The sequence below is a fragment of the Penicillium samsonianum genome, assembly GCF_028829775.1.
Source record: "Penicillium samsonianum strain IBT 33392 chromosome Unknown utg000006l_segment0_segment0, whole genome shotgun sequence".
Taxonomy (NCBI): Eukaryota; Fungi; Ascomycota; class Eurotiomycetes; order Eurotiales; family Aspergillaceae; genus Penicillium; species Penicillium samsonianum.
This window is the reverse complement of record NW_026643264.1, coordinates 1,153,609-1,167,155: the sequence shown is the minus strand read 5'-3', so window position 1 is coordinate 1,167,155 and position 13,547 is coordinate 1,153,609. Positions and strand designations below refer to the sequence as shown.

The 13,547-nt window shown below is 47.6% G+C and overlaps 2 protein-coding genes across 2 annotated transcripts; both read right to left on the bottom strand.

Moving 5' to 3' along the window:
- Positions 1 to 5,999: 5,999 nt before the first annotated feature.
- On the bottom strand, positions 6,000 to 6,533 carry N7471_010549 (uncharacterized protein; the record flags this gene model as incomplete). The annotated part of the gene is made up of 1 exon (XM_057283268.1): positions 6,000 to 6,533. One exon carries the CDS (start codon positions 6,531 to 6,533, stop codon positions 6,000 to 6,002), a length of 534 nt encoding a protein of 177 aa, XP_057132247.1.
- A 2,374-nt stretch (positions 6,534 to 8,907) lies between these two features.
- On the bottom strand, positions 8,908 to 11,184 carry N7471_010548 (transposase; the record flags this gene model as incomplete). Its single annotated transcript, XM_057283267.1, has 2 exons — positions 8,908 to 9,792; positions 9,937 to 11,184. The coding sequence occupies 2 exons, from the start codon at positions 11,182 to 11,184 to the stop codon at positions 8,908 to 8,910; spliced, it is 2,133 nt and encodes a 710-aa protein (XP_057132246.1).
- Between the last annotated feature and the right edge of the window lie 2,363 nt (positions 11,185 to 13,547).

Sequence of the window (13,547 nt, the reverse complement as noted above, 5' to 3'; positions counted from 1 at the left end):
AACGAGAGTCTGAATTGGGTCATCATTTTACCTTGCATACTCATCATACTGTTGGCAATCGGTGTCGGCGTAATTCTTTATGCAGCAATCATGTCGGATAGCTCATCTGCTTTCGGCCTGGGAGCGTTCTTGGTGGCAATATTTACAGTATATCTTACGTACCAATATTTTGCGTGGAAGGATAATATGTAGCTCAATAAAAGCAGATAATCGAAGTATATATATCGCAGCGAATTACTCTTGAGGCTGTCCTATGTCCTAGGTGGGAAGCCATATAACCAGTGCATTAGTTAGGCTGGGCTGAGACAATGTGTACTTCAACATACCTTTGGATGAAGCCCATCAGCGAGACTGAACCACTCTACGATGCGTTTTCCTGGCCGGTCATCCGGCCCTGACCACATCCAATTCAGACGACCTACCCGGGTCTTTCCACTCTAAGGGGGTATACGCTCCTCATCCTACAATCCAGGGGCGTTGGAAGTTTCTGTTGCCGCTGAACGACTGCGTTACCCTCGCCAACCGCGAAAATGTCTTGCCACTTTCTATTGAAGGCTACGTCAAGCAACATCCGCTGGTCCACGAAGCGGTGGTAGTGGGAGTGGGCAAAGCAACTCCGGGTCTTCTGTGATTGCGCTCCGAGGAAGCTGGGAGTTCAAAGTTCTTTTTTCCAGACGAACTTCCTTGCACAAGTTTTCCTTCGACGTCTCCATTGACCGAGGAGACCGGCCGACGGGTGGATCTGCAGAATAGGTCCCCGACCAGCTCGGATTCTTTAAAATGGTTCGTTGTTCTGGCAGTAAGGCTTATATGAGGATGTAGAAGGACGTTTCAGAGCTCTCTTTGTCACCTTGATCTTGATGAACTTCTTATCTCATTTGGGATACTGGCTAGGTGCTACCAAATTGACCTGATGATGTGTCCCCGGCGGGTTCGGGCCAGCTCGGATTCAGGTGAGCTGTGCTACAGCACCACTCTAATTACGGAAACCTTCATTTCTGATCGAAAAATTGTGTAATACATAGTTATTCCGCCGGTCTGAACTAATAAAACTTATATGGTCGTCATTATGACCCTCTTTGATTACCCTATCCCATGGGGGAGGGCCGACTGAGCCCTCAGTCGGATTAGGGTTTTGCATTTTTGTATGGGGGAATTAAAGTGGGACCACCCTCAGTCAAGTCAATTTTCACACTACGTATCCCATGGGGGAGGGGGAGTGAGGCTGACTCGGATTAGGGTTTTATATTTTTGTATTGCGCCAAATTCTGTGCTTGGGGATACTCTGTAGTCCGGAGTTGGATCTGAACTTGGGTTCCGTGCGCCGAATTTGTGATATCCTTTTGGCTTTTGCTTGTTCCCTATTCTCCTTTTTTGGGGGATTTCTTCGGACTTGCGCTTCTCCTTGGGTTGGACCTCGCGAGATTCTGGTCGAAGCGGCACAGCACCGTAGTCTTCAAGCCGAATTCTCCTGCGCATGATTTATTATCTGTTTACTCGTTTCATTGAAAACAGATAGGGAAACTCCGCTAGGATTCACCTTGAAAAGACTTGTGACAATGTGAAGTCTGCTGAAAAGGCGATCTACCACACAACCAGAAAGTAGACTGGCTTTGAGTTACATGTATCTCTCATGCTTCTTGTATGGTGGCTACGTACATCGTCAATATATTCACTTCGCCTGGACGGCTTTACCTGTCACTGGTTCATAGGAGCTAGGAGCTCAAGCAAGATCCTGGGAAGTAAAACCTTTAGATCATTGGCCCCGTAAGTTGGCACGGCAGCCGAGTAACCGTGTTTTCGCTCCCAAAAATAAACCCATCTTCTTCTTCCAGTATCTTAACTGAATGCCCCCAAGTCCAATGACAGGAAGAAATATGGTCTGTCAGAGGATAGAGGGATGCAAATAAGTCAGGGTAGATAACGCGAATAGAGCGGGCCAGTGGTTCTACGTAAGGACGGACCAACCTGCGTAGGAGAGAGTCAGAGAACCGGGTCCACAACTCGCGACGCGCATAGGAGAAAAGTGGGAAGATTGACGAGTGAGCCAGTCACGAGTGATAGGTTGAAAGGTGTGACAGACTACACGACGCGTATAATGGTGGGCGGGTGAAGTTATGACGGACAGCGCGATACGATTTACCACGTAGGATTACCTTGATTTACCCGTTGCATATGGAGTTACTTTTATTTTCTCCGAGACAAAAAAGTCAAACAATCCTGAATACTAACAATCTAGATGTAGACTCTTCAAATGAATGAACATACCTCAGTTTTCGAAATCCTGGCTTGAGCATAGCTTGGGAATGTATTGTAATCAAGAATGATAATAGTGAGACCGTCTTTAGAAAGAACCACTTTTGGATACCGAAAAGTATTCCTCGATTTTGCAAGCAGCATGCCCTCTTTCGACCACACCCTGACCTCAGACATGTGGCCTGCAGTGATCAGATACCTATCCAAGTAGGCAAGACATTGCCAGGCAGAAAACTCATCGAATGAGCCTTTCCGTTTGTCCTGATCATCAAATGTTGTGAATTGCTCCGAGTTATACTCGAGTTGTTGGGAAATTCAACTTGTCTCTTGATATATGACCATCGTTGAACTTGGTACATATGTGGTCCTCTAGCGACGGGCTTTCGTGTGCGAAGTAAACTGACTTCCCGAAGCAAGGATCGAAGCGTATGCATCCATGGTTTATGGGGTGAGCCATTTCCACATAGGGAATATCCAATTCTATGGGTTTGTAGCCTTGCAATGGTTTACAAATCTTGACTGCGCCAATAGTCTTGCATATGGAGACGATAGTGCTTTCTCCAGATAAGACCCAGGCAGCGGTTGCTTGACAATGATGTAAGACCTTGATTTCTTTTAAATTGCTGTTCCAAACAGATATCTCCAAGGAGTCGTCATAATCTCGGCGACGAATGCGAACAAGAAGGTCATGAGTTTCACTGAGACATTCCCAAGAATCATTTGGATCATCTCGGCACCCCTCCATGGCTATTTCTGCTCGCATGGTATTGTTGAGAAGATCCCAGACCACAAACCTTTTGTTCTTGCTATAAGAGTAACCGGAGCACAGACTTCCACCGTCGAAGATAAAGGGCCGCTCAAGGCGAGGAATCGTGAACTCCCTCTGTAGTCCCTGTATGGATAGAACTTCCTTCCTGACAATATTCGATATGACAATGTGCTCACCAGCAGGGCCTTCCCGATGTAGAACGTCCCACGTGCCGGGGTAGTCTTTGTACCGAAGTGGAAGAGTCCCACTGAACAAAGATTTATGCGCATTATGCATGCGCTGGGATTCACAAAGTTCTTTAAAGGTTCGACAACTCGACGAAAATGATTTGAAAGAATTTTCATCCATGAAACCACTGATAATAAACAGTAGCTCGCGAGTTAAACATGATAGTGTACCCCTGGTAGTCGGGACCTATCTGCTTGGTTAGAGTCGGAGAAAACAGGTTCAAATGGGTTTTACTTCTCACTTACAGAACTATTCAATTTATTTTGCTGGGTATTCTTCTTCCGTCCGTGAGGACTACTTCCTGACTCTGGGGCTCGGCGTTTTTGGCCTCGAGTCTGCATTTTGCGCGATGGCTGATAATTCAGTAGATTCATAAAGATATTTGCGCTCTTGAGATGAGAAAATTGAAGCGTTTAATTCATGGGAAAACATGTGTTAAAGATATTTCTTATATTAAGGGGTCGGAGGGCGTCGGTGGGTGCGCAAGGCAGACCGCTAGATCGAACGGAAATATGAGTCAGCGATCGGCCCCCAACGCGATTACGGCCCTTGGCAGAATCATATTTCCGAATTGGTCGCAGCGCGGTAGACAAGGGTTGTGATTGCCTACGCAGTACTAATCGACCCCTAGCCGCGACTGAGCAGAGTTTCTAGGGTGTCAGACTTCCTCCCCATTTATTACCCCTCCTTTCTCGCTAGGTCACCATATACGATAAGCCGAGTCAGAGTGGTCAGATGAACGTACGAAGTCGCTACAGTCCGCTCCAGATCACGCTTCAGGGAATATCGTGGCTACTTTGAAGAAGGTAAATGTATCATGTTATATTCCGAGGATATAATTGCTAAAATATTGTAGATTCGAGAGCTCGCTGTATTCATTACCGCCAGTCCTCAGCGCCGAGAGGCTTTCCGGGCGCTTCAAACAACAGAGCCCAAGCTTCTACCGATTCAAGATGTTCGTACACGCTGGAATTCTACTTTCTTGATGCTCGAACGTGCCAAGAAACTACAGCGAGTCTTCAACCAGTACTGTTCAACCCACCAATACGTTCAGTTTCAGCTCGGTCAAGAGGAATGGCGCCAAGTGGAATATCTCCTTTTGGTCACAAAGCCTTTCTTTCATTACACCAAAATCTTGTCCAAGACTCAAGATGTTACTGTTCATTCGATCTTCTGCATATATAAGGAGCTCTTTAGCCATCTTGATGGTGTTGCGGAGTTACTAGAACGCAAGACTGTCCCTTGGAAAAAGAGAATGATTCAGGCACTACAGGCAGCGAAACAGAAACTCTCAAAGTACTACGGAGCGACCGACAGTGAATCATTTGGCACAGTTTATGCAATTGCAACTATTCTGTGTCCATCGAAGAAGCTTCGGTTCTTTGAAGGCGATAACTGGAAAGGGAAAAACGAGAGGGGCGAAGATATTAATTGGATGGAGATCTATCGGGATAAACTACAGAAGGAATTTGACCAATATCAACAACGCATTACTCGCCACAAGGAGCCCTCTCGAGCCCAAGTCGCTCAAGAAGGGGATGAAGAGGAGCTTGATCTTATAATGGATTTGCACGCTACTTTACAAAGTGAAATCGACCGACCGGAGGATGAGATCACACGATATCTTGCACAGGGTTTGTATACTTCCCTGCTTTATTATACGGCTTTCCAGCTAATTTATCCAATAGGTCTTACCAAAGGAAAGCCAAGGGTGTTCTGGAAGGAACATGAGCATGAATATCCAGTGCTTGCAGCGATGGCACGGGATAATCTGGCAACACCGGCTAGTGGCGCTGGTGTTGAGCGGCTCTTCAATTGTGCTCGTGATGTCTGTCACTATCGCCGGGGGCAGCTTAAACCAGAAACAATCAGGTCTCTAATGCTTCATTTGTTCGCATCGAAGTTCGAGCTTCAACAAACCGAGCTCGAGATGATCAAGGAGTATCTCTCTAGTGGAGAGGCTGCCATACTCGATCAAACATGGAAGCCAACTCCGTCGCTTAACGATATCGAGCCAATCAGTGAAAACGAAGAAGATGGTAACCATGCGGAGGATGGATCGGATGATTCAGAAAATGATCTGGGAGATAATCATACAGTTGAGCACGCGACTCCTACACCGGTTACAACGCAGGGCAAGCAACCACGGCGCAAGAGGCTTCATAGTGCCGTTGAGCCTCAGGATGATGGTGATAATGATCTCCCGCTTCCTGAAATGCCAACTGAAGGGTCCACGCAGGGGAGATCGGGGAGGAGGATTCGGAAGAAGCCAAAGCAGCCAGATGGATTTGAATTTGATAACCTGTAATATAATCTTGAATAATTGAATGCTGTTGCAATAAAGCGAGGCAAAGTAGACTAATTTGGAGAAAAGATCGTAGGCCACTCATTCGCATGACGAATATACAATCAATTACACATTCAATACTCCAAAAAATACTGGAGAAAATGCATAATTTATGCAAACTCGATCAGGTCACGAGTCCTAGCATGTTTGCAATATTTGTTATCGTACGATAATCCGCGGATATCAGCAAATGAAAATATAATTATCGTATCGTATCGTTGCGGATAATTCGATAATGAATTTATATCGTTATCCGCAATTTACGGATACGATAATCGATTATCTGCCGATAATTTGGATAGTGCCGCAGCCTAGGCAGAGCCCGGGCTTCAATGTGGCCTTGGCCCGTTACAGGTACTCAGTAAATGCTATATCGAGACGAAGAGCCCGCTCAGCAGCCTAGAGGGCTTCTTGAGCTTGGTTAAGATGAGCATAAATTTCGCACAAGGAAGCTAAAGCTTCAAAACTTATATTCGCCCATCCAGAGGTGTTGAAACCACGCTGAGCGTCCCACTCAGATAGTGAGTATGAAGCGGCGTGGTAAGCGTCTTTGGCTGCCTTTTCATCGCCACTTTCCATTTCGGCGTGACCCTTGTCGACAAGTATCTTAGAAATCTGCAGGAGACGTTCGATTGGTTCGGCTTCGAAAGTATTCTTGACCTCCTCTCTCTCCTTATAGACCTTCAGGTGTGATGGCGTCATCATATTTTGAATTATATCATTGGTGGTCTCGGATGCTTCGCTTGAGTTTTCAATAAAAACTATTTTCACTCGAAGTTTCCGGCGGACATCACGGTCGCGAAAGTTAATCCAGTTCAAAAATCCGATCGTCATTTCTTTGTCAGCTGGATATCGAGAGTCAAAATGGTATTGTGACAGAAGGCGATATGTCTTTGAAAAGGCAATTTCCAAAATTGGTGCCCTGAGATCCATTTGCGAATATGCCCTGAATCAAGAACGTTGGCTCGGTTCAGGGACGGGCGGTGAAAGAAGAGATGAGACAGTATTTCTCACTTAGCATAGTCCTTGTAACCCCCTAGGTATCGGAGCTCCCGCTGTATCTAATTATAGATGATCCAGTCAACAGCGGTCAACAGCCAACATAGCTAGAACTTTCTCAAGCACAGGAACAACCATAGCCTCTCCCCAAGGTCAGTGAACGGTAGATGCTAGATCGTGAATTGACAACCGAATCCCTTCACACTAACTTCATCGAGATCCGGCCATTGATATGGCGCGAAAGTGACCATCCAAATTAATGGAATACGAGGCTGTTGAAGACATATCTATACTCTATTGTCAATCGAGGTAACTAAGTCGTCCACTCTGGAATTCAAGTCGATCGGTTTTCGAGACGTTAGGGGAAAAAAGAGAGTAGAAAACGCAATACATAAGTCAGACCCCACTGCTAGCACTGAAGTTATATCAATTCTCTTATGATACATGCAGCAAAGCTAGACAAATTCCTTCCTGCACACGGGACACGTCACCTCTAGTTCTTTGTCCGTCATCCACCCTAATATACATTCTGGATGAAACAGGTGGCCACATTTGAACTTGCATATCTGCTTCCCTGAGGAAAGTTCAAAACAGATGTTGCAGGGCTTTTCAGAGTCAACTGATCCATCTGGCGGAATCGATAGTGTCAAAGCTTCTATGTCATGTAGCTTGGACAGACAACTCATTTGGACATCTCGTATCAACTTCTGCACTGCTTGATTTTGACAATCATATGTCAAAGAACACCGTAGGCAGTTCGATGCTTGTTCCAACTGCTTTTTCTCAAAGTATACCCGAGCGCATCGATACAACGCTTTGACAAGCTTTGCGGGTTCGAGGTCGGCCGATGCTGAAGACATCATCTGCAATAATATCTCGTGCTCGTCGCCATTGAGGTTTCCAAGTTGCAACAAAGTTTGAACGATGTTTGACTGCAGATCAAATCGGATCCTCCTCCAAGGTATAGACTGCTGCACGTGTGCTGTAGATTCCAGGCCTGCCCTATATGAACGTACAGCATCTTCATATCTATTATTCCGATAGTAGGCATTTCCTTCTTCTTTTGACTTGGCGGCAAGACCTAGTGTTTGAATGTCTGGATCACTCATCCTCCAAAAAACAGCAATGAACGAGGTAGAAAGCTGGTTTGGTATTTCAGTAGCAAGTAGCCAGGGGCACATATGCAAGTAATTGAAATGAATTTTCTGTCAGGACGTGAGTCAATGCCAGGGGGCGCGGTCGCGCTAGTCCGTCACCGCCTTCACCGCTTCACTAAACATAGAAGCGAATGGGAGCTGATCCAAGGGCCAGTAAAGTATAGAGAAGGGCTGCACTCGAATACTCGAATAATTGGCTTTACAAATGTTCATTCGAATACAGTTTGTCTTAGTCCTGATTATACAATTCTGCGTGCACCCGTCGCCCGTGCTGTGTGTCTATTTTAGCTCGTAGACCCCTTCAAAATCCTCGAGCTCCGACGGTCACGAGTTCTGTCGAGAGTTATTAGCCAGAAACAAGTTCAACTCTTAATACAAAGCTATTAGGGAAGATAAGACTTTCATACACACTTAGCTAGAGCATCAGATCAGTATTAATCCAAAGGTGGGGTCCCTGCAACAATCCCCTTTATTTATAGCATAGTGCGGTGTTGGTATTGATCTAGCCGACCCTTTGATAGATTACCAATATTAAAAACAACACTATATGGGACTCCCAACTACCCTAAATTCTCGACATTACATGCACCCAATTTTTGGTTTCAGCCGACTTCCCAGAGATTCTGCCTCGCAGGGTCCGTGCACCAATTTTGTGATGATCAGGCGCTAAACAACCGGGGGATTGTTACAGGGACCCCCCCTTTGGATGTTCGGACCCCCCTTTACCTATTTAGACCCCCCCCTGCCTGAAATTGCCTAAAGATGCCTGAATATCACATGACTTTCTAGCATTATTTTTTTCTGCCAGACAAATTTCTGCATGTTGTTACGATCTGAAGATTGGATGCATGTTGTCACGTGATAGAGAGGTGGAATCGGCTTGTGATAGTGGTGCACCTATATGGTGCATCTCCTCTCTCTTTTCCTCTCTCTTTTCCTCTCTCTTTTCCTTTCTTCCCCATGTTTAGAATTCTCGTTAAATGCACTCTTTTTATCGAAGAATTGGCTCGTAACATATGTTTAAATTCTGGTTTACATAGTAAAAAATGCACTTTTAGTATCAGATAAACATGCTTATTTCTGCATAAGTGATGCCATTTATTCATACATAACGATCTTTTCTGCATTAAGCAGCTTCTCCAGCACCCTTATCAACCCTTAGTTTGAGCAGCCTTCTGCTTCGCGTTCCGCATTGGGCCTCGTCGCACAGCCCGAGCATCTCCAGCATCTCCATCATCCTCTGTATCCTCTGCATCCTCCGCACTTTGTCCTCGACCCCGATCTCGACCTCGACCTGTACCACGAGTAGCGCGAGGTACAACCTGAGAACCCTGAGCACGCCCACGACCTGCGCCACGACCTGCGCCGCGTACCTGCCCCCGGCTTGACTCCCATGACGATGGCTCTCGGTGAATGGACGTATCTTGGGTGGAAGGTTCGGTTGTAGCAGCAGTACTTGAAGGGAGATTGCGGGCGCCTCGTGGCCGCCCTCGTCGTCGTACACGGAGTGGATCCTGTATGAGAAGTAAGGGATCAATTGGGGGAGCGTCAACACTGTACAAGTGCCACTGCTGATGGAAGAGATCCGGTCCGATACGTCCGTTGTCCTTATCATTGTGTTCCTTAATGATATGGATACATGGAAAGCCAGATGTCTGTTTCGAATTGCAGTCGCATAACAGAGGGATCTCGGGTTTATCGTCACCAATTGGTAAGAACCGTGTGTATGTTTCCTTTGTGTATTCAATTGCCCGCACAGAGATCCGGCCATAAAGTAGTTGGTAAAGCGGTTCAGGCCTTCTCGCAGTCCGTCTCTTCTGATCATCAATTTTCTGCTTGATTTTCGAGAACTGTTCATCAACACTATGGTGGAAGCTGCGTAGCACAACGAGTAAATAATTGTTTGAGGCCTGGAGGCCAAGCTTAATAAGCCAATGAGCACTCTCAGCACGGGAGGTAGCGATCTCGTTTAAATGAAGATATTGTGCGGTGTGGACATGGAGGAATTTCTCTGGGCAGTCGTCGATCCATTCTGTCTGCAGATATTGAAGTAATGTCGCGAAAAGAGGGTCTGAATAACGATCTTTGAATGCCTGCCATGCGCGCTCGTATTGGGGGATAGTAGTGGCGTAAACTACTCGAATCCACCGGCGAAGCATAGTCTTCTATCCATCCTCAACCTTCTGACGGTCTTCTTTAGCTTGAGCAGGTGTACGGCGGCGGTTCGGTGCGGAGGGATCAAACCGAGCTTGTAAGACTTGTTCGGCAAGAAGAGGACGCGCAACCTTCATAATATTCATGTTGATATGCCAGAGACAGATCATATGTTTGGTTGTAGGGAAGATAGTCGTAATCGCATTGTAGAGGGCTCTCTCTTTATCGGTTAGAATCGTACAAGGATAAGGAGGATCAATTCTAGCTGCTTCGTATGCTTCGGCAAGACAAGAAAGCACAACTTCGTACGTATCCTCATGTTCATCACGCATAAAAGCAAAACCGACATGAAAGGTCTGTCCCGTAGCTGCGAAACCGACGATATCGAGTAAGGGTAGGCCATACCGATTTGTCTTGTAGGTACAATCCATAGAAAGAACCCAATGATTCTGCTTGAGCATTGCAACACTAGTTTTGTGCATACAGAAAAAGGTAGTAACATGATATTGATCGTCAATCTCGTATTTGAAAATCCATGAACCGTCTTTCGAGAGTTCCATAAGCAGCGCTTGGATTGGTGTACGGCACGCAAGAAACGTTTGATTCAAATTCACCCGGGCATTGTAGAGATCACGGGAAGTAAGGCAAGTGTCGGGATCGGCATCGCGAATCTCAATAAGGATTTGCCGGGTTGGGCGGCCTAGCCGGAGTGCAGTGTCGACCTCGGCCTTCTTATGTTTGAGTTCGAGAGCCCGTTGGACAGGATGGGTTGATGGTGGTGAGGGAGGATGGTTGTGCGATGGGTTCTCGATTGTAATATGCCAGAGATTTGATTGGAGATCTAGCCGTAAAGACATAGAGAAGGGGCATTCACATGCAACAGTAGTAGTATTTAGCCGTTTCTTATGAGGGGACCGATCATGATCACCACCCTGAGGCAGCCTCCGGCCACGGTCACAGATTAATCGAACTGTCTTCATGACCCCATGCTTTGTGGTTTTTGACCGACGTTTGGTGACTGCGTAACCATGGGGACGCGCGAAGGTGTTGATAGCAACCTTTCCTTCCTCAGCGGTTTGGTATGTCTGGTCGACTGGAGGTAGCGGGAATGTGTGGATCGACTGGGACTCGGCAGGGATCGTCGGCGAATCAGGGATCGGCTGGGAGGCAGCAGGTGGGTCAGGAACCATCGAACTCGGGTGTATCATTGGCTGAGAATCCGGGATGACGTCGGGGTCATCAGAATCCAGGTCATAAAGACCCAGGGAGGCCATAATGATAGAATGGATGATGGAATTAACGGTGAAACTGAGGATGGAACTGATGAAAAAATGATAGGAAATTGATGCAGAAAAATGGAAGGTTTGAAGGTGTAAACTACAATTCAAACATGGATTCCTTTTTTTACGGGTTGGGGTTTTGGGCGGGTTTTGGTAAGGCCTAATAAACCCGAATCAAGTAGTAAGAGTATGGCAGTATAGCTGATTTCGAAAACTACTGTATAATGACATTACTGTACAGTCGGACTGTACACCCTGGAAAAGTACTCTCACTCCCTTCCGGTTGAGACTATTGCGATATAAAATTACTGTGTGTACCGAGCGGGAACTAACCTCGGACCGATGGCGGACCCACCCGCGGGGGCTCCCGAGCCCCTTCCCACAAATACCCAAGAATCGACGTCCAGCCTCTCGGTTGAAGATTTCCAACCCAGAGTGACGGTCGGTTCGCTCGGTTCGCTCCCTGATAGCCGGAAGCGAACGCGAAGCGGCGATTCCTTCACGCCCTCGGAAAGCACTGGCCGGGTCACCACTAGAGAGGTGTGGAGGCTCATCGGCAGTCTGAAAGACATCATCCACCACCAAACCACGCTCATCGAAACGACTAAAGCCGAACTGCAGGAGGTCAAGCATGACCAGAATGTTCTTCGTGATCAGAATGAGAAGCTCCATGAAGAAGTCAGAGCGCTGCGAACACAAATCGAAACCCTCCCACAGGCGGCGCCGACCAGATCATGGGCCACAGTAGCGGCCAGCGGTGGCATCACTCCACCGCAACCGACTCACTAACGACCCGATAAAGATCAGAACTGCGTCAGAATCAGCACCCAGCGATCGTTGGTTGTCCCAACCGACAACGACAATAGCGGCCGAAACACCTTTGGCCGATACCTCCCCATAAATTCCGCCAACACCCATATCCGAGCCGCGCTATTGAGTGCTCCATCCACACAAGATGCTGAGGTTGCCGGGATCGGCACCACCAAGACCGGATACGTGGTCCGGTTCAAAAACCCAACGTCGGCCGAAGCGGCCCGCAACGACGCCGAATGGTTGAATGAGCTGGGAAACAGCACGAAGTTGGTCAAGCCACGATTCGGCGTTGTCGTCCACCGTACCCCGACCGAGGATTTCGACCTGAAAAATGCGAGCCCACAAGCTATTGAGAAAATCATGGACGAGAACGAACTGACGGAGCGAGGTTTCCGAATTGAGGAGGTGGCATGGCTCAAGAAGAAAGACAAGGAACTAGGGAAATTCGCATCGCTTGGTATTTGGTTCGATTCGGTGGGAGGTGCAGAATGGCTACTGGGAAATGGCCTCCTCGTCGGCCAGGGTTACATCGGCACGGTGGAACGCTGCGAGATCAAGAGGAAGAGATGCTTCCGCTGCCAACGATTCGGACATCTAGCATGGTCGTGTAAGGAGAAGCCGAGGTGCGGGCATTGCGCAGGCCAGCACGAACGGGAGCGATGCCCCCCAGGTGTGCGAGCCAGATGCCTCGACTGCAGTGGTGAACACCCAACCGGTGACCGTCAGTGTCCGACGCCCGCGACCTCCAACCCCTCCCAATGTTAGAGACAAATCTACGTGTACTACAGTTGAACATCATGAAATCGGGACCAAGGATGGAAGCGCTCATCAACGACCATCAGAGCCAGAACCTGGACGTCCTACTGATTCAGGAACCCTCCATCACCACCTATCACACACACGTCAGCCACAGCGCCTGGAGGCTGTACCGACCGACCGTCGAGAGTGAGGCTGTCCGTTTCCGCAGCCTGATCTACGTCAATCGAGGGGTGTCAACCTCTTCCCACCGACAGATACCGTGCAACCACCCAGACTTCACAGCAATCAAGATCTGGACAGCATACCAGCAGATTCTTATCTTTTCAGTCTACATCCCACCCGTGCCTATGCACAACCCCGATGGGACATCGGCAGAAACAACACTCACAGCCATCCAAAACACAATACAAAACGCCCTTCTGGACAGCCGGAAAGCAACGAGCATCGTGCTTTCCGGAGACTTTAACCGCCACCATCCCTCATGGGGCGGCAATCACATCCATCCGCGGTTTGTAGAGGACGCAAGCGAACTAATTAACTTCTTTCAAACCTAAGGCCTACACGGATGTCTCCCTCGAGGAACACCAACTTACTGGGCTTTGAACAATCCAGGGCAAAACTCGACCATCAATCAGACAGTGACAGTCAGACCGGATCTACTCATCAAATGCCACCTATATCACGACAATTATGGATCCGACCACCGTGCCACCTATTCAGAATGGAATCTTCAAGCCCAGCGTAGGCCAGCCGCAAAGGCGAAGAAGGGATACGACCGGGCAGAC